The sequence below is a fragment of the Microtus oregoni genome, unplaced genomic scaffold (genome assembly GCF_018167655.1).
Source record: "Microtus oregoni isolate MIOR12 unplaced genomic scaffold, Mior012 000023F_ref0000262, whole genome shotgun sequence".
Lineage (NCBI taxonomy): Eukaryota > Metazoa > Chordata > Mammalia > Rodentia > Cricetidae > Microtus > Microtus oregoni.
Window position 1 is genome coordinate 19,414,764 of NW_024543082.1, and position 21,630 is coordinate 19,436,393.

General features: G+C 42.5%; 2 protein-coding genes across 4 annotated transcripts in view; both read right to left on the reverse strand.

The window, feature by feature from the left end:
* The window catches only part of Cfap44 (cilia and flagella associated protein 44), a 79,555-nt gene extending 61,708 nt beyond the window's left edge, over positions 1–17,847 (reverse strand). The window contains exons 1-6 of one of the 2 annotated variants that reach the window (XM_041673230.1): positions 17,811–17,847; positions 10,556–10,642; positions 8,680–8,808; positions 8,083–8,236; positions 5,292–5,454; positions 1,829–1,931 (exon numbers count right to left, since the gene is read on the reverse strand). In XM_041673230.1, coding sequence (XP_041529164.1) covers positions 1,829–1,931; positions 5,292–5,454; positions 8,083–8,236; positions 8,680–8,808; positions 10,556–10,637 — 631 coding nt within the window. In that variant the 5' untranslated portion in view covers positions 10,638–10,642; positions 17,811–17,847. Of the gene's footprint in view, positions 1–1,828; positions 1,932–5,291; positions 5,455–8,082; positions 8,237–8,679; positions 8,809–10,555; positions 10,643–17,810 lie in introns of those variants that run through there. The other variant, XM_041673231.1, reaches the window with a different exon arrangement.
* A 2,267-nt stretch (positions 17,848–20,114) lies between these two features.
* Spice1 (spindle and centriole associated protein 1) overlaps positions 20,115–21,630 on the reverse strand; it is a 44,831-nt gene continuing 43,315 nt past the window's right edge. For both annotated transcript variants that reach the window (XM_041673456.1, XM_041673457.1), the window contains exon 18: positions 20,115–21,333. In XM_041673456.1, the coding sequence (XP_041529390.1) occupies positions 21,280–21,333 (54 nt within the window). In that variant the 3' untranslated portion in view covers positions 20,115–21,279. The remainder of the gene's footprint in view (positions 21,334–21,630) is intronic.

Below are 21,630 nucleotides of genomic sequence, written 5' to 3' on the forward strand. Positions count from 1 at the left end.
ACAGCTTCTACCTCAAAAATAAGTTCGAGAGCAATAGAGGAAATGCTTGGCATCCAGCCCTGGCCTTCACAAATGCATGCACAGGCAAGCACGCGTCACACATACCGCATGCGTGGGAGTGCACACGCACATGTAACCCTCCTAACGGAGTAGTCCTAAAATATTCCATCACACTTGGTGAGGTGGTTTTAAAGAAAAAGGCCCCCAAAGGGAGTGGCACTATTAGGAGATGTGGCCTTGTTGGAGGAAGTGTGTCACTGTGGGGATGGGCTTTGAGATCTCTTTTCTGAAGCTTCACTCAGTGTGACAGTCAGCTGACTTCCTGGAGCCCTCTGGGCTCCAACACCACGTCTGCCTACACGCTACCATGCTCCCCTTCATGACCTTAATGAAAGGAACCCCTGAAACTGTGAGCCATTGGCAGTTAAGTGTTTTCTTTCTAAGAGTTGCCGTGGTCATGGTGTCTCTTCACAGCCATAAAAACCCAACTGAGACATGCAGCTTTAGAATGGATGGTAAGATTATAAAAGGAAGGTGGAAAGTCCCTCCCCCCAAAAAACATATATTTCATCTTGTGGAAGAAAGAAGTCAAGCACAGAGAGCAAATCTGCAACAGTAAATTAGGTACAAAACTTTTGGCCAACTAAGATAGGATAGATAATTAAATAATTTCTCCAAATTTGCCAAATACAAATGGACTGGATAATTGTTCTTTGTTTGTTTTTGAGACAAGGTTTATCTGTGTATCTCTGTCTGTCCTGGAACTCCCTCTGTAGACCAGGCTGGCCTTGAACTCACAGACTCCTGACTCCTGCCTCTGCCTCCAGGAATCTTGGGGTTAAAGGCATGTGCCTCAATCACCAGGCTTAGTAACTGTTCTTATTGTGTATTAGTTTTACTGTATTAGAGATAAAAAAAAACCTTTCTTTTTATTTAGACATAAGGGGGAAATGTGGGATATTTGTACACGGTGTGAAGATATGTCTTTGCTAAGGCACACTCTGATTGGTTTAATAAAGAGCTAAATGACCAATAATTAGGCAGGAATTCTGGGGACGAGTACTCTGGGAAGAAAAAAGGCGGAGTCACCAGCCAGATGTGGAGCAGCATCATGAGCAGCACAAAGATCTGAGGAAACGAGTCACACAACAGGTTGTAGATTAGAATAAATGAGTTAATTTAAATGACAAGAGCTAGTGGGCCAAGCCTTCGCTAAGGCCAAACTTTCATGATGTATAATAAGTCTCTGTGTCACTATTTGGGAGCTAGCAGTACAGAGAAAGACTTGCTATAGATAGAACTCAATCTACAATTTTCAATTTGTCACTGAAAAACTCTCAAAGTGGCCACTGACTCCTGAAATTTATTACGCAGGGAACAGAACCAACTTTAAGGCGACAGGCAGTTAGCGTTCTGCGTCACCTTCACTGGTGTGTAACAGCCAGTTACTCAGCTAAACAGCAGTATAGACGCTGTTGTGCGGACAACACCAACACCAATGGTATTCCTGATCAGGTGACTTACGGACTGTGTCCTTGCAGACCTAGGTGGGCTTTATCCAATCAGCTGGAAGGTGTTGAAGAAGAATGTATTCTGCCTGGAGAATGCCCATGAACTCCTTCCCCGGGATCTCTAGCTTGGGGGACTGATCCCCAATTTCTAAACTTACTAGCTACGACAGTTATAAGCCAATTTCACCAAACAGATTTCTTTTCTACCTCTCGCTGTTGTTTCTCTGCTAAAGCTTGGCTAATTCCGGAGTCTCAGCCATTTTCTGGCCACCTTCACGTGGATGGTTTTAAAGACAACCCCCCCGCCCCCAACTCACCTCGCAAGATTCTGTAGGGCCTCAGAGAGGGATATTCATAGATGATAATCTTTGGGAAACTGCCCTTTTCAGCAACTATGAAGTAAGTTTTGTCCGGATGAACCTAGGAAAACAGAATCTCTCTAAAATATTAAAAGGAAATTTTCACATTGATAACCCCATCCATGCAGTACTTAGTGGCTGTTATCATATAATTGGCTAATTGGACTGTACTTCTATCTAATTTTTTTTTAAAAAAATGCACATCTGATAAACGCTTGATGGATATGATTTGAACTGAAAACTAAAAGAAAGTAAAAAAAAAAATAATAAGATTGGCCTTGATTAAAGCAATCGTTTTTCATGCTACAAGTACTGACTTCATAGAGAGAATGACGGCTTCAATCTCCAGTGTATGTCAGGATCTCTTGACGGATTCTTCAAAAACATGGATCTGAAATCCCCCACCCAGTGTTTCTGAATTCACATTTATGTTTATTAACAAGTGCTAAGCTACTGCTGGCCTGCATGGCTGTGTGGGAAGAGCTAAGCAGGGCCAGACACCAAACCCCTGTCTAAGCCATTGTAGTTGCATCCAGAAACATTCACGGGATGTGTGTTTCAGCCCGTTTACTACCTGAGGACGGGCTTACTTATATGGACAGAATTAACTTTCCTAGCTGTTCTGAGAAGTTGCAAATCCAAAACTGAGGGACAATATCTATCAAGGGCTTTTGTGTGCGTCATCCCCTGGTAGTAGCCAGAAGGGCAAGAGAGAGTGAGAGCTAAGAGGTGTATATGAGGGGAGTGTGTGTGTGTCTCTGTGTGTGTGCATGCGTGTGTGTGTCTGTGCATGCTGGATCTGCTCTCGTAAAATCCCATCATCAGCTGACACATTTCCTGCATAAGACGAATATACTTGTGCCTAATCACACTTATTAGGCCTCACCTCCCAACGGTAGTGCATTGGGGATTAAATTTACAGTGTATAAACTTATGGGAGGAAGTATGTTCAAGCCTCAGCAGTGAGGAATTTGTGTCCCAGTGGACATTCTAGCCATTCAAAATAGCTAAGTAAATAAATAAATGGAATACACCTTTAACAAACTCACCAGACATGACTGCAAATGTAAGAAGAAAGAATTCTTACTCACAGAATTGATGTGGGAGTCTTCTGTTGTGTTGATTTCATTGGTTAAATAAAGAAACTGCCTTGGCCCTTTGATAGGACAGAAAATTAGGTAGGCAAAGTAGACAGAACAGAACTCTGGAAGAAAGAAACCGAGTCAGGCAGTCGCCATGATTCTCCCACTCCAGACAGATGCAGGTTAAGATCTTTCCTGGTAAGCCACCTTGTGGTGTTACACAGATTATTAGAAATGGGTTAGATCAATATGTAAGAGCTAGCCAATAAGAGGCTGGAACTAATGGGCCATTCAGTGTTTAAAAGAATACAGTTTCCGTGTAATTATTTTGGGTAAAGCTAGCCGGGTGGCGGGATGCAGCCTGCTGCTCTTCACAACACGTAAGAAAGTACGGCATGGATGAAGTCTTTGTGTCATGTTTCTATTGATAGAAACTGGCTAGAGTTTTACACTCCTTTGTTACTCTGGCTAATTGGTAAGCCAAATATGCAGAAAGCATGAGGAGCCAAGGAAATAAAGGTAAAATAAAAGTAGGCTCCCATCAGAAGAGACTGTGCACACACACTGCGCTAGTCCGCGTCTGTTTTCAGCTCCTGACTGCAGAGTTTAGGAGATGGAGCCTGGGTTAGGATACTAAGGGGAGCTTCTGCTACCCAGACAACACTTCGGCTCCCTTCCTTTTTTCCATTCCTGGGGACTGATGACCTATAATAGACGGGCTGATTCCTGCTGAAGCTGCCTCTTATCCTATGGTGATGCCTCTTTATGAAAATATGTCTCTTGCTTTCTAAGAGATTGGAACATTTGCTGGACCTCACAGCCCAATTAACATACAGCTTGGGGTTACATAAGACTGACATTCTGCTGTGTAGCCAGCCCATTTGCTTAACCCGCTGTTAGGATAACAATGCAGTAACTAACCTTACTTGTCATGGATTTCCTACATTACCTATACAGGCACATAGCTGTAAGCTTAATATATGTACAGAGGTGGTGTGTGTGTGTGTGTGTGTGTGTGTGTGTGTGTGTGTGTATGTGTGTGTGTGTGTGTTATGGTGATAATTTACTGAAAACAGCAAACAAGTCTAAAGCGACCTTGTTACAATAAATATCCATCACAAACATTGAAAGCAGCATGAAGATATGAATATAGTTTCTGGGTAGCGGTGTTTGCAGTGCATCTGGGTATTTGGAAGTCAGTAAAGTTTTATCCCTTGTAAAATCCTGTTAAAGATTTCTGTGAAGGGGCTGGATAGATGGCTCAGCGGTTAAGAGCACTGCCTGCTCTTCCAAAGGTCTTGAGTTCAATTCCCAGCAACAACATGGTGGCTCACAACCATCTGTAATGAGATCTGGTGCCCTCTTCTGGCCTGCATGCAGATAGAATACTGTACACATAATAAATAAATCTTTAAAAAAACAGATTTCTGTAAAGTGTCCTCATTCAGTCCTCATGTGATACTTTCTGTTATGTTCAACAGAAGAGAGAGTGAAGCCCTTTGCTGGAGACAGACAAAGCAGACAACAGGCAGAAACAGAGACAAAGATTCAGACTCACGCAGGTTACAGACAGACCAGTAACCATAGCTACAGAGAAAGGGAAGACACAGGGAGGGAAGTGGAGAATTCAAATTTGGCATCATTCTTGGTCAAACTCCTCCAAAAGAAAGCCTTTGAATTATTTCCTAATTCAACATCATGATTACTTACATGCATCTCAGTAAAACTATCATATGCATATATATAAATATATATATGTGTGTGTATGTATATCATGTGCATGTATACGTATGTGTATGTATATGTGTGTGTGTATAAATATACTTTCTCTAGAAGAAGTTAAAGCAGGACGATGCAAGTTTAAAGCCAGCCTGTGCTACATACTGATTTCCAGGCCAGCCTGAAACATACTGACTTCCAGGCCAGCCTGAGCTACATACTGACTTCCAGGCCAGCCTGAGCTACATACTGACTTCAAGGTCAGCCTGAGCTATATACTGACTTCAAGGCCAGCCTGAGCTATATACTGACTTCAAGGCCAGCCTGAGCCAAATACTGACTTCAAGGCCAGCCTGTGCTATATACTGACTTCAAGGCCAGCCTGTGCTATATACTGACTTCAAGGCCAGATTGCACTACACATCAAGACCCTATCATAAAAAGAAAGAGAAAGAAGAAAAGAGAAGGGCTTAAAATAAAGACAGCTGCGCATCTTATGAGACCCCCACAACACCCTGCATGCCACTGGTGCCTAACTGCCAATGTGGCATCCACAGAGAGACCGAATAAGGCTCTCCTGCCCCTCCCCGGCTCACCCAGGTCACTAACTGCTAGCATACCCCGATGGCACCGATTCCTTGACCACTGCTACTCTGCAGGTACATTTGCTCCTTGGTTCTAAAATTCAGCAGGACCAGCTGGTTCCCAGCGATGTACATCAGGGTACTGGAATCCAGAAGCTGTAGGTTAGCTCGTTTTTTGCAGTCATAGCCAAAAGAATGTCTGAGGTTAGGCTGCTAAGGAAATTAGTGAGGCAGATCAGCCATCTGGAACAGGATGAGGGTTTCGAACAATGGAGTCCGCTTTTAAAATCAGTATTCTTTTAAAACGATAAAGATTTGAAATAAATCTTTACCCCAAAACTAGGAATCTTCCTATGGATCATAAAGACAATTTTATTTTTAAAGTAAGTGAAAATGCTTATAGAGCAATTTAGCTTCTACTTTAATTTTTATGAAGGCAATCCTGTGATCTGGGGATAAGCAGATAGCCTTTCTAAAGAGGTATCATTTTCCTCTGTTCCACAAAAGCAGAACCACACCATTAATGCGGGGCCAAGTCCAAATCTTCACCTTTGAGTCGGCTAGTCAAGTTTGTTCAACAGTCAATATTATTTTTATTTTTATTTATGTGGTGTGTGTATGTGTATATGAGTGTGGGGGATGTGCATATGTGTATGTGTGTGTGTGAGTCTGTGGGGTGTGTGTATGTGTGTGTGTTTTCTCATCTTCCACTTTGGGTTCCAGGGACTAAACTCAGGTCATTAGGCTTGTGTGTTAAGTGTCTTTACTCACTGATCCATCCACTAAAAATATTTTATAGGCCTCTTGGTTGATGTTGAAAGGAATTTAAAATTCTGGTATGTTGGAGCAGCTGCTTTTGTTTATTGGGTTGGGACTGATAATCCGATTCTTGTGCCTAGAGTAAGATAGTGAGAGGAAAGGGCAGCCTCCTGAAAGCCATCCTCTGACATCTCTGCACATGCCCTGACACACATGGGAACACACGCGTGCACATGCACGAACACACGCACTTGCGTGCACACACACACACACACATAATAAAGGTAAAAAGCAAATTTTAAAAAAATTATGACATATGTGGAAATCTAATACAAATTTTGATAATATACTGGCTGTACTAATTTTTAATTAATACAAACAAATTATTTTAATCAACTAATATATGACACATAAAATTATATAAATTTTTCTCAGGTTTTTGATTAAATTGCTGTATACATAAATATACGTATGTATGAATGTGTTTATGTCATAGAAAATTGTGTTAATTCAAAATAGAAGTTTAAAAATCTAGGTTACATAAGACCTTGTAATTTACATTATATTAGTACATTTAAACTCAAATTAAAAGAACACAAAACAAAATAACAAAGAAACTAGATGAGAGGAATCTCTGACAACCTTTAGTATCACAGCCGTGCGTAAGCAGACAGAGTCTTTATAAGAGCCTGTTGTTGAGCTCCGACGTTCAAGGATCAAGGGAATGAGCAATATTATTTATTTCTTGAGCACTTGCTTGGAAAAAGAAATTAATTCTTAGAGGGTCCACTTATTTGCAAGAGATTTTATTGTGTCCAAAAGACAGAAGAGAAAAACTAAAAGGACGAAATTTCAGACCAGAAGGTAATTTGGGGGCAGAGTAGCTTAGTCACACCCAGGACTGAACCCGAGTTCAGGGCTGCATTCAGACAGTAAGCACCTCATCTCCCAACTACAGCCTTCCTGAAAGGCCAGCCACAGTGTGGGTCACGTGGGAGCAGCCACTATCCAAGTGAAAGCAAGCTGACGTCATAATGGAAATAATTCCTCTAATTACCTTCTCACCCACATACCATCCTGACCACAAACAGAACGCTCTCATCAGGCCCCTCCATTTTTACCTATCTTCACAAACCAATCAAAACTGGCCATGCCATAGATGATCTGCTCAGAGTTGACTCCCATAACTCTTCGGATGCAGGATGGGGAAGTGAGATAAGAAAGCAATGATGTCACTAGACAGGCGCTGGCAAAGAAAGGCCAGCCTGGAACAAGAAGAAAATGGCAGTAAGAAGTTCGCCATGCTGGGCGGTGGTGGGTACACACCTTTAACTGCGGCACTCAGCGGGCAGAGGCAGGCGGATCTCTGTGAGTTCGAGGCCAGCCTGGTCTACAAGAGCTAGTTGTAGGACAGGCCTCAAAGCTACAGAGAAAACTTGTCTTGAAAAAGGAGGAGGAGGGGGGGGAGGAGGAGGAGGAGGAGGAGGAGGAGGAGGAGGAGGAGGAGAAGAGGAAGAAGAAGAAGAAGAAGAAGGAGAGGGAGAGGGAGAGGGAGAGGGAGAAGGAGAAGGAGAAGAAGAAGAAGAAGAAGAAGAAGAAGAAGAAGAAGAAGAAGAAGAAGAAGAAGAAGAAGAAGCTCCACAAACTCCTTCAATCCATATTCCATCATCTCATGAACTGGTCCATCTGTGCAAAGAGCATCCTCAAAACATCATCATGCCCTAGGTCTGCCATCAAACAAAACATTTAGTTTAAATTAGGATCCCCTGTTCCCCCGCCCCATCCCATCCCCTACTCCCGACCCATGCCACACTTTTTACAGTTTCCTAAGACAAAGGTTGGTAACTTTTTCTTTGTAAGGCAAGAAGTAAATACCTTAAGCCTAGACCAAATGTGCTCCATCACAACTACTTAAGCAGCCATGGACAGAGTGTAATTGTGTGTGTCTGCGCTGCAATAAAACTTTATTTACACAAACAGGCTGGCGGCCACATTTGCTCCTGGAGCTGTAGTTTGTAGTTTGCAATGAAACCCTCCCACATTATGAACGCATAGCTGGAGTGGATACTGAAGCGTAAGAAAATTCAGTGGGATCTTTGCTTCTGGAGTCACATAGGGTGTGGAGACAAGCTCCTTGTAGTTGTAGAAGAAGCTCTCCGATATCTTCTTCTTTATATTCTCCTCGGCCTCTTCTTTAATTTCTGGAGGAGGTTCCTGAGTTACTAAAACAGGAAAATACTTTATCTAAGAAGAGTACGCATTGAACCCTAAAATTGTATTTCACATCATCAGAGGTAACGTGCAGTCTGTACTAGCAGTGAAAGCAACCACTGGCTTCATCATTGCCTCATGCTGCCAGACCTGGGAGGAAGAGCGGACAGCTTGTGCACCTGTAGGAGATGCTGAGTTCTGCCCACAACAGTCGGACTTGGAGAACTCTTCACTAATCTGAGACACGGCACTTCCTTGATCACTTTATCCCCTTATCAAGCACAAGACTGCCTGACATGGTCCTCAGAAATACATTCTTTTCTTTCTGTTCGTAACACATGCCCACACCCTGCAGACTTTCCGTTTCTTAGATGGATAGGTAGCTGTTGAATTTGTCAGAGCAACTTGCCCTTAAAGCCGTGACAAACAATGGGAGAAAGCTCATCACACTTACAGCTGGTCATCCGAATAAACTCTTGAAATGAGCTGGTACTTTGTCCCATGTCTTCCAAGTCAAAGTCATCATCGAGATATGATTCTTCCTCGTCAGTGTATAGGTCATCTGTGGTGTCTTCTGGAGCTTCTTTGGTAGATATTAAAGACAATTTGTTTTATCAATTTCACAAAGTTTTAATTAATGTTCTTACTTCCAAAGTAACTAAAACCTCTTACTTGTTTGTGCCTTAAATGCAATGAATTTTTAAATTCAGAATTTCCTAGGATTACTTTCTTGCATCAGTCTTAAACTTATACAAAACCCAAAAGGCCTTTTTGGTGGGTTCATCTCCATTTTCACTTCATTCCCAGTTGATTTCTCTTATAAGAAATCATAACAATATATCCTACCAAGAAAGGATAAATAGTGGGCTAGCATGAATGTTGGCATACTGTTACCATAACTCCAGCTACCATTGGTAGAGGATCTGCCATGTTGAGGAGCCGTAATGCTATTTAAGAGTAAGCTCTGAGTGTGATCATTTCTCTCCACAGTAAAATCAAGCAGATTAAATTAAAATATTGGCTTCAGAGTAAACTAATGAGGAACGAGAATCAAGAATAGAAGCGGCCGCAGGCATAAGGCAACATTCAATTCAAATCCAAACATGGGCATGCTTAAACTCCTTAACGTCAATCACGTGAAACTCTGGACTGGGGGGCTTTCGGAAGAGCAAGGAAGAAGCAGTGGGTGCACCCAAAAGTGCCTAGTAGATCTGAGATGAAGCTAAAGGACAAGGTCCAAGACTAATAAATGAGAGCAAAAGTCTGGACCAAGTTGATGAGCTGGGCCGCAAGACGGAATTCCATAGGATGCACACATCTGGATGAAAAGAAGCTCTCGAAACTAGAGAAGACTCGACTGCACTCACAGAGGCACTGGAGAATGACTCCCTGTGAACACCATAGCACTTTCTCCTGATTGGCGCAACCCAAAGGCTGCTTCCTCACCTCTCCCATTCGCAGCCTGTGAAATTCTCCATATCTCACCCGGTTTAATTCCCAAATAACTCATTTAAATGGGCTAGAAGAAGCTGAAGAGATGGCTTGGTGGTTGAGAACACTGACTGCTCTTCTAGAGGACCAGGGTTTGAAGCCCAGCACCCACATAGTGGCTAACATTGTCTGTAACTCCAGTTCCAAGGGATTCAATACCCTCTTCTGGTCTATACAGGCATGGTGCATATGTAGGGCAGACATACATTCAGGCAAAGAGTCACAGACATAATAAAAATAAGTAAGTAGGTTAGAAAATGGAGACTCTGAAAGGTGTAACATTTTTCTCCAAAGTCAAGCACTCCCAGCGGTTAACTAGGGACTTAAAACAAAACTCCCACTCTCTTTCCACTGTGCTGTGCCCAAAAGTCCACTAAAGGCGTGGATCTCATGGGGGAATTGAGAGTGGGTATTCAGGCAGGTTGTTATTAACATAGACAGCTGCCATTTCTTTCGCTATTCTGCGACAGGGTCTAATGTCACCCGTCGGGTCTCAAGGCGACAGTTGCTAAGGCTGAGGGTGAACCAGAAGTCCCGATCTTTCTGCTCCCATCTCTGGACTGGCTGGGATTACACTTCCGCTTTAGGCAGTGCTAGGGATCAAACCCAAGCTCTCTTGTATGCTAGGACAGTTCTCTATCCACTGACCTAAATCCAGAGATCGTGCTAGGAGCTGGGTTAGAAAAAAAAAGCATAGCTGTTACTGCTAAGAAACAGAAGAGTTTGTAAGGGAATTAAGCAGGCAAAACATTCCTGTCTATACATCCAGAGGGCACTCTTACAAAACCATCTTACCCAAATTTGATAACAATAAAGAGTATAGTAGCATCCTTACATACGTTTTGAATCGGATCTAGAAGAATGCTTGCCGTCGCTCCTTGATCTTCCCCCATCAGTGTCCTGGTCATCTGGCTCCTTCATGTCTTCTGTAAGCACAAAATCGGAGAGCGAGCATAATGCCAGAACACAGAAGTTAACAGATCTCCGCACAATGAATTCCACTAGCACCAAGCCCGTGTGTGCACTGTATCCAAGATGACAAACAGCGGGAGTCTGGGACCCATATCAGACCCCTCGATGACAGTGGAGACTGTCCTCACAGCTTCCCTTCTCAGGGCACACACAGCGTTCGAGTGCGCTCAGGTTTTCCACAGTGAAACACAACACCCAAGCCCCCCTTTCCTCCGAACGCATCCCCGCTAACTCTGCCACCCTTCTTTTGGTGGGTTCTTCCTCTCCTTTTCCCCTTCCTATTAGTGAACCCCCTCAGGTTACTGATCAGTTTCACTTCAAATATATTTTTTGAGCACACCTGCTGTCTCAAGTCTTACACAGTGCACTAAGTTACCGAGGTGCAGGGAAAAAATACGGGTGGTCTTGAGCTTCAGAGAGCTTATGGTTTGGAAACACAGCGTCCAGCAAGCAGTAGAAATACACAGAGTGCTACCAGAAATGGAAATGAAAAGTTGAGGTGTTCTGGGAATGTGGAATAAAAACGTTAACTTTTGTTTGAGGTTTAGGGAAGGGGCGTTTGAGACAGAAATGACGGCTATGGGTTGGCACAGGCTGGGAAAAATCTCGCGAGGCAGAGAATACCTCCAAAGGGCTGAAGCTAGCCCACTAAGAAGAGCCGGAGCCATGTATTCGCTTACGCACAGTTTGGACAAAATTCCTAGCAAGCGCAACTTAAGGAATGACGGCCTGATTCTGGTTCACAGCTCGCGGGTCCAGTCCGTCATGACAGCAAGAGCTTGGAACAGCTGATCACCCCCAGGAGGCAGAGGGCTTGAGTCCTTTTTATTTAGTCCATGGCCCGCAACCCGTGGAATGGTGCCATCCACACTGAAGGTGGGTCTTCCCACCTCAGCAAACCTGGTATGAAAATCCCTTGTACCTATGTCCAGAAGTTTGTTTCCTGGAGATTCAAGATTAACCACCACAAGAGGGGGAAGCATGCGAAGAGGAGACAGGCTGCTGAATCACATGGAAGTTTCATCTGTAGGAACAGCCATACTGTTCTCTCCAATGGCTGGAGGACTATACGTTCCGATCAGCTGCATATAAGCAGTCCCCTTCCTCCATACCTTTGCCAGATTTTATGCTTATTTTTTTTTTCTAACAGCCTTTCTAACTAGGCAGAAATGGTAATAGATAATTTCCTTGAAAAAAAGAAAATCAACATTCAAGGTGTTGGAAGGAAAGTGAACCTGTTCTCTAGGTGCTTGTGATGCAGTCTCATAGCTGGTGAAACAAGGAATTTGTTTACATAGGCTCCTTGCATTCCAGGCCCCATGGCTTTCTGCAACGCCAGGAGTCGGGCAGTCAAGTACCTCCCAGTGACTTGAAGCACAGCTTTCTCTTCTGCTCTCTGCTAGCCGAAAGCTTCATGAGGTCATTTTCTATCTGCTGCCTTTCTTTTCCTAGACACACACACACACACACACACACACACACACTTTTTTGTTTGTTTGTTTTCTGAGACAGGATTTCTCTGTATAACAGCCATGGGTGTCCTGGAATTAGCTCTTGTAGACCAGGCTGGCCTCGAACTCACAGAGATCACCTATCTCTGCCTCCCGAGTGCTGGGATTAAAGGTCTGCACCGCCACCACCCGGCCTCCTACATTTATTTTTAATATGCTATAACTCAGTGGTTTTCAACCTTCCTAATGCTGTAACCCTTTAATACAGCTCCTCATGTTGTGGTGACCCCCAACCATGAAACTATGTTATTGCTACTTCGTAACTGCAATTTTGTGACTGCTATGAATTATAATTTAAGTATCTGTGCTTTTTCGGATGGTTTTAGATGACCCCAGTGAAAGGGCTGTTCAACCCCTAATGGGATCACGACTCACAGGTTGAGAAACACTTATATAACTGAATATAAACTAGATAATTCTTTTAAAAAATAGACCTAGTGAATTTACTCGTAATTATTAGGTAGGAAAAAAAATGACAAGGGAAATACTCTGCAAACATATTGGACCCACAAAAAAAATACAAAGACAGAAACACCCCACTGCTTTGCGTGCCGTCAGAAGTCATGTATTCCTCACATGGCCAACACTACCACGAAATAAAGATTAGCATCACAAGTCCAGTCAGTGGCAGGCTGTGCAGAGTATGGAAGAAAATTCTAGAACCCAGGGGCTCCACCCAATAATCTGAACTAGCAATAGGGGGAGAAAAAAAAAACAAACATACAAACAAAACTCATCCTAGGATCATTTTTATCTCTCGTGAGGAACACAGGGTAATGGAGGATTTAGAAGATGCACGGGAACAGGCCAGGTATAAGAGACTCCTGGAATCCATTAACAGGACTTCTGACATGGAGCAAAGTGGTCTTTTTTTTTTTTTTTAGGGCTTTTAATGTTTGTTTTGATTTCCTTCATTTTAGATCAAACAGATTGGGAAATTACACTTTTAACCTTATGGAGGTTTTGAAGCCAAAGAGAATTGTGTTCACATTCCAGCTTGGGCAACAAGCAGGGTTCTTAATCTTTTGGTATTTGTATACGTACATGTATATGTAGATGTATAATATCTATAGTTACCATTTGTCCCTGTATATGAATTGTACATATATGTGTATGTATGTGGTGTATGATGTCTACAGTTACTATCTGTCCCTGTGTGTATATGGTGTAGGATGCCTACAGTTACTATCTGTCCCTGTATGTGTATATATATGGTGCATAATATCTATAATTCTCAACCCTGACTGCACTTCGGAGTTACCTGAACAAAGCCATAGAATTAACAGGTCAGGCACATGTTGATGCAGCCAGGTATAAGAACTAAAGCTAACAATGAGGGGTTTGTATGAAATACACAGGCTTCTCACATGAGGTAGTTGGATTCACTAGCAATACTACGGCTCTTCTTTAACACCGGTGAAACTCAGTAAATATGATCAGAAGGTAGGCACGCTTCCATGTACCATTGTCCTGGCAATTCAATAGGCCGAGGAGAAACACTACCTGAGCCCAAGAGTTCAAGGTCGGCCTCTGCCACGTAGAGAGAGCCACCTGTAAATAACAGGACCAAAGGACAACTTAACACAGTTCTCACATCTTTTGGGTGGTAGGGATGGGGTCCATTTGGCAGCAATTCCTTTACCTGCTGAGTCACCTCAGTGGTCCAGAAAGAGCTTTTCCTAGTGCAGTATCTAGCCAATGAAGGGGGCACATTCACATCTGTAGTAGTCTAAGGTGTTGGCCAGGCTGGGGATATTGGCTTCCGACTCGGTCTAACTGGGTTTAATATCTCTGTGCTCACTAGTCCCATCTTAGAAACGCGGTGCCTACGTCATAGACCTGAGATCCACATAGTACATCTAGGGAGTTGGGCAGCAAAGCATTGAGGACGGGGTGTAACTCCAGCAGAAGAGCACACATCTAAGAGTATATGAACAGCATCAACTAAACTCAGTGAGCTTCAAAATAAAATAAGAAGAGAACAAAGAGTTGGCTGAGTAGGAAGGTAGACATGGACCTGCGAAGTTAGGGGAGGGGTGAAGATGAACAAAACACATTGTATGAAATTTTGAAAGGATAAAACAGAATGGTAAGTGGCATATAGCCATGGGGTATGGGAATAGTTGAGGAGATGATTAATATTAAATATGGTCTTGAATAAGTGAAGATAAGGAGCATTTAAGATAAAAGCATGTGATCATCTTGTTAGATGCTGAAAAAGCCTTCAACAAAATTCAACACCTATTCATGATAAAGGTCTTGGAGAGAGCAGGGATACAAGGAACATACCTAAACATAATAAAGGCAATATATGTAGCAAGCCAACATTGAACTAAATGGAGAGAAACTCAAAGTAATCCCGCTGAAATCAGAAACAAGACAAGGCTGTCCACTCTCTCCATATCTATTCACTACAATACTAAAAATTAATACTAGTTAATGCAATAATACAAAAAAGGGAGATCAAGGGAATATAAATTGGAAAAGAAGTCAAACTCCCACTATTTGCAGATGATATGACAGAATAAATAATTGTCCCAAAAATTCTACCAGGGAATGCCTACTGCTGGGAAATACCTTATGTAATGTGGCAGGATACAAGATTAACAACAACAACAACAAAAAAAAACTCAGTAGCCTTCCTATATACCGATGTTAAATGGGCTGAGGAAGAAATCAGAGAAACATCACCCTTTACAATAGCCACCAATAACATAAAATAACGAGATAGCTCTAACTAAACAAGTGAAGGACCTTATTACAAGAACTTTAAATCTTTGAAGAAATCTAACACATAAGAAAACTGAAAGACCTTGCTCTTGCATTTTTGCATCAATGTTCACAAAGAAGATTGGTCTGTAACATCATAGTAAAAAATCCTACCAAAAGCAATCTACAGATTCAATGCAATACCCATCAAAATCCCAGCAAAATTCTTCACAGTCCTTGAAAGAACAATACTCAACTTCATATGGAAAACCAAAAAACCAAGGATAGCCAAAACAATCCTGTACAATACAGGAACTTCTGGGGGCATCACCATCCCTGACTTCAAACTATACTACAGAGCTACAGTAATGAAAACAGCTTGGTATTGGCATAAAACAGAGGGCCAATGAAATCTAATCAAAGCCCTAGATATCAATCTATACACCCATGAACTCTTGTTTTTTTGACAAAGAAGCTAAAATTATAAAATGGAAAAAAGAAAGCATCTTCAACAAATGTGCTGACATAACTGGATATCGACATTTAGAAGAATGGGAAGAGATTCATATCTATCACCATGTACAAAACTCAAGTCCAAATAAATCAAAGACCTCAACATAAAACCCAACACACTGAACCTCACAGAAGAGAAAGTGGGAAGTAGCCTTGAATGCAGTAGCACAGGAGACCACTTCTAAAATATAACTCCAGTAGTACAAACTCTGAGAGCAACAATTAATAAATGGGACCTCCTAAAACTGAGAAGCTTCTGTAAAGCAAAGAACACAGTCAACAAGACAAAAACTGGCAGTCTACAAAATGGGAAAAGATCTTCACCAACCCCATATCTGACAGAGGACTGATCTCCAAAATATACAGAGAACTCAAGAAGCTAGACATCAAAAGAATAAATAATCCAATAAAAAGATGGAGTACAGACCTACAGAGAACTCTCAACAGAGGAATCCATAATGGCTGAAAGACACTCAAGGAAATGCTCAACATCCTTAGTCATCAGAAAAATGCAAATCAAAACAACTCTGAGATTCCATCCTAACACTTGTAAGAATAGCCAAGATTAAAAACACTGAGGACAGCTTGTGCCAGAGAGAATGTGGGGTAAAGGGAACCCTCCTGCACTGCTGGTGGGAGTGCAAACTTGTATAGCTACTTTGGAAATCAGTATGGTGGTTTCTCAGAAAATTGGGAATCAATCTACCTCAAGACCCAGCAAAACCACTTTTGGGTATATATCCATGGGATGCATACTCATACCACAAGGACATTTGCTCAACTATGTTTATTACAGCATTATTCATAATAACCAGAAGCTGGAAACATCCTAGATGCCTCTCAACTGAAGAATGGATAAGGAAAATGTAGTACATTTACATAATGGAGTAGTACTCAGCGGTAAAAAAACCAATGTCATCTTGTAATTTGCAAATAGATGGAACTAGGAAAAACCATTGTGAGTGAGATAACCCAGACCCAGGTAGACAAACATGGCATGTACTCACTCATGAGCGGATATGAGACACAAATAAAGCGAAGGATGACCTACAATCCACAACCCCAGAGAACCCAGACAACAAAGAGGACCCTCAGAGAGACATACATAGATCCACTTAGGAAGGAGAAAAAGACAAGGTCTCCTGAGTAAATTGGGAGTGTGGGGGGCAGGGGGAGAGTGAAAGGGGAGAAGCGGGGAAGGAAAGGGAATGGGAAAAAAGGTATAGGTCAATAAAGACACCAAAAAATGTTTTTTTTAAAAAAAGCACTGGCTGTTATTCTAGAGTATCAGAGTTCAATTCCCAGCACCTGTGTGGAAGCTCACAGTCATCTGTACCAGTCCCAGGGGATCCAGCCTTCTTATGCCCTCCAGGAGCACTGGACACATAAAATAAATAAAACCTATAAAATTTAACTTTTGGTTGCATTTGTTATATTTTGTGTGGGGGTGGCGCATATGTGGGCATCACAAGACAACTTTGTAGAAACTGGTTCTCTCCTTCCACCAGAGGGGGCCAGGGACGGGGCGCAGGTTGTCAGGCTTGGAGGCAAGGGCCTTAACCCACTGAGTCACCTTGCCAGCCTTCTAATGTCCTGTGGCTGCCTTGCCCTTTGTATTCCTGAGAGAGCTCTCAGTGTGCCGCCCTGATGTAAAGCACTGAGTGCTTCAGTCTGTCACAGGAGAATGTAAGAACACTGAGTTCTTGTACAAACACTCAGCATGGCATTAAAAGCCCTTCCTTGTGGGGTTCTAAATCACTGCACCCCACTCTGTTCCTACTTCCTCTCTAGTCCCTTTTCTCAAGGGACTCCCTTGTCTTACCAAGTAGGCAAGGAAGACAACTCACGGCTAGCCGGATACTCTGCACACCCGCTTCCTTCCTACTACCTTCGCTATTACCAGCATTTAGTTGTATGCATTGGCCTCCAATCCTAACAAGAACCCCAGGAGGTAAGCCCGTTTTTGGTTGTTTTGTTTTTTGTTTGTGTTTTTGTTTTTTGGGGTATTTTTTGTTTGTTTTTAACAGATAAAGAAACTAGTGCAGAGGGGTCCACTTGACAAGACTCACAACTCAGGTTGGGTACAGGTGGCTTTGCTGACCCCAGGAGCATTCCCAGCAGGCTTTCTTCTCCCGTCTGTGGTATCCAACTGCTCACCGGCTGACTCTTGCCCCGCATTACCAGTTCCCTGCAGGCAGGAGCTGGGCCCATCTAACCTGCACTGGTGGCTTCGAATGTTTGCGCTGAACTGACCAGGAAAGTGCTCCAGGGAAACTGGACCACACTAGTTCCACCTAAGGGAAGTCCAGGCAGGGTTCGCGGCTCTCTGGGTCGCTACCAGATTTAAGGGGGACTTGTGGGGACAGCCCCGCTGCTGGAGCCCACTTACCAGAGGTGTTCAGCACCGCAGCTGGTTTCTACTCACACCTGCCCGAGGACTCCGTTTACTATGGTTGCCACAGCAACGCCACGGCGGGCGGGGAGGGCCGCCCCGGCTGGTGCAGTGGGGGAGGGGACCGACAGGAGAAAAAGCGCATGCGTGGCATTACCCCATGGCTTTTTCCCAAACTGACCAGAGGTGTGTTGTCGGCAGAGTCCAGTCTACTCTGGGGAGGCTATTGCGACCCACCTCTCTCTCTAAAAAAAAAAAATAGAAGCCCAGCATTTATGACCCTAATGACTGAGCACTTTCAGAGGTACGTGCCCCACTTTCCAAGTACTTGTCAATTAAAAACAAAACTTTTTAAAGTGGGTGTGTTCTTAGCGAGGCAAGGCAACTTGCCAGCTGCAAAAACGCAGTAGACAGATAAACCAAGGGGTGAGGTAGCATTTTCTAAAGCTACATACCTGACGGCTTTCAGAGAGTAAATAAGGTTTTGTGTTGTGTTTAGAGAGTAAATAAAACTTTGTGATCAACCCTCAGAGTTTTTTTTTAATCTGCAATGCATGTATCAGACAAAGAAACTGTATATATAAAGAGCTCTTGCCTTTAATAAAAAAGCAAATAACCCAACAAAAATTGAACAAAACCTTTTGACGTTTCTTTGTGGAAGAATGGATAGAAATTATCAATGAACAGACACTGTACCATATTGGGACAGTTTCAGAATTTTTGCTCTAATGAACAGAGGTGCTAGTTAGGAGCATTCCAGGGGATAGCAAGCATGCAGGGAGGACCTGGATACGTAAAAAGATTGTCCTCAAAGCATGTAGCAAAGTACAAAAAGGAAGTGGATAACTAGAAATTAACTGTGTCCTAAGTGTAATTCCAGCTCAAAGGATTAGATGAAAACAAAGAGGTCTAAAATATTGAATTATTTTTCATGATTTAACTTGCTAAATGACTGATTTCTCCATTTGTGTGTGCACACACACACTTGTGCAACGCAACATTAAGAGAAATAAAAGTCTAAAGTATTCAGATTGAGAATAATCGCTTTAAAGGTTTTAGGGTGAGTAGGGGGGGTAAAGCTAGAAAAACAAAGGAAAATATGTATCAAAGAACGTCCTCGGGGGTGAACAATGCTGTTCCCAGAAGGCAAGGGTTATTAAATGCTAATCTCAGTGCTACACAGGATAAGCTCTACAGATAGTAGTCAGGGAGGTGACAGAGGTCCCCCCCAAACACACACTATTTCTATGCCGTTGTTTGTGCACCATAACTAGATGGTGAGATCATATTACTGAAGACTGGTGCTTAAGAGAGTGCTCGGCTTCCAAAGAATCGTCTTTGTCAACCACATGACTCCATCCAAGGCTCAGGGAGCATCACAGAAGGGCAGCAGGAATATTAGGTGGGGAGGAAAGCAGTGAAATGTCCACTTCCAGACATTTCACGGCAGCTGTGGTTACTCGTACAAGATCGAGCTAGACAAAATTCCAGCAGAGACAAGGAAGAGGCCCCGAGGGCCCACTCTTGGTGGCAGAGCTATGGACAGTTGCTGCCCCTGGGGAAAGGAGCCTAACTCTGCTTTGCTAAGTGGCCTATACCCCAGTGGACCGCCCCACATTCACGTGCATATGGGCAACATTAATTGGCTCAAGTTAGTAATAACAACAAAATAAACACAAAGCAGGGAGGGATGAAAGGTACTAGGGAGAGTTGGAGTGAGATAGTGATAGATCTGTAAGATCAAAATGCATTGTATAAATGTATAAAATTGCTAATATATGTATATATGTATGTATTTCGTTCATGGAGTTGGGAAGATTGCTAAGTGGGTGAAGCATTGGCCATGCTGGCATTAGGGATGGAGTTCAGATTCCCAGCACCACAGTTACCAGGCACCATGGTGGCTATCCTGTAATCTCCGTGTGCAGGAGAGGAAGAAAGGGAACCCAGGGACAAGCTGGCTGGCTGACCTAGCCGAATTGGTGAACTCTAAGCTCAGCGTCAGTATCTATGGTGAAGAGCAATTAAGAAAGACACCAGACTTCAATCTCCGGGCCTTCACAGGAACAGGAACATGCACGTTCACACACACAAGAACATTCCTATACATTGCCATACACACATAAAAAATACATTTACAGAGAAAGCAGGTGACCTAAATTTTCAGGGAGGGGTAGCATCAAAATGGTTTTATCTTAGGCAAAGAAGGACTTTAAGTAACGAGTTGCAAAACGTACAAAACAAGCAGAAGAAATATGCAAAAATTAAAGCAAATACAGACCTCACACAAATTCATCAGTGTTAGAAGAAAATAATTTTATTTTTTGCTACAACTGAGAAGCCCAGGAGAGAGTTACACAGTGAGATTCCTAGACCGTGGTTCTCACCTGCAGAGTAAGGGAACTCTGGGGACTTCAGAGTAATGCTCCTCCTGACACCCCCACCCCCACCCCCCAAACTCTCTGAGGTTGGAAATTCCCATCACAGCATGGTAGACATCACTGGAAACAGAAGCCAACACTAAGAACCAGTCAATTCATGAAAGGAAATTCATTCTGGGTAATTTATGGCAAGAAAAATTGAGAACAGTTTTTATATTTCTTTTTCTAACATTATCATTAAATCAATGGACTGCATTTAGACATCTGAACATTATAGTTGGAATCATTATTTATTAGATGTACATTATCATTTTTGAAATTTTCACACTTAAAACCCACATTAAAAATTTTATTAAGCACACAGCCACTGTTACTTGCTTAAGAAAAATAAACATTCCTACGCCCACCTCCTATCCTACAAAGCTCAGGCTGACATGGAACTCATTATATATTAGAGAGCCCCCTGCCTCAGGCTTCTGAATGGTGGGATTATAGGTAGACGCCACAGCCTCAGGCTTCTGAATGGTGGGATTATAGGTAGACGCCACAGCCTCAGGCTTCTGAATGGTGGGATTATAGGTAGACGCCACAGCCTCAGGCTTTTGCTTTTTTAAAGCTGCACATTCGTTTGGAATGATGGATAGCAGAAAAGAAATTACCATATTTTTCTGAGAGCCAGAAAATTTTTATTGTAAGTTATACATAAAGCAATTTAGTTGTCCTGGGAAGCTCATCCACATTTAAGATGCACTAAACAAGAACAACAACAAAAATAAAAATTCAACAGCAATGACAAGGATAGCAATATATTACTAAAAAGTTTAACAAGGCTAATCAAATAGAAAACTGAAATTTTCCTACAGTCAAAGTTTTATTCACAGGAACTTCATAGGTTAGATGCTTTGTTGAAAAACCTATTTGAAAAAGTAAAATATTAAAATAATTCTTCTTTTCTTGTTTCCATTAATACGGGATATCTTTGCAGGTTTTTATCTGAAGAGAAATGTCAGAACTTGCAAAGAGGATTCACGAAGAGGGAGGGGAAGGCGAGAAGAAGTCACTCAGGGCACGCTCCAATTTAATTTCTATGACATGTGGGTAGAAAGAGCGAACCAGCCTTCTTCACTTTGCTTTTCAGTCTGTTGAACAGAGATGCAGAAAGAAGTTAGATACGAGCCCACTAGAGATTCACAGACACTCAGATCAAGTACATGCAACAAAGTCACCATGTGTTAAGTGGCTCTGGAGTGTCACCTCTCCTGGCAAAGCTCCTGCCCTACAAAGATACCACCAAGCAGTTGCCTGCTCAGCGGGCACCCTAGAAAGACAAGGACCTTTCAAAAGGAGAAAGCCGAAATTTAATCAAACCAGAAGTACAATTTTAAAGATGGTAAAAAGAAGGTCATTAGAGCTTAGTAAACTGAGTGATGCTAAGT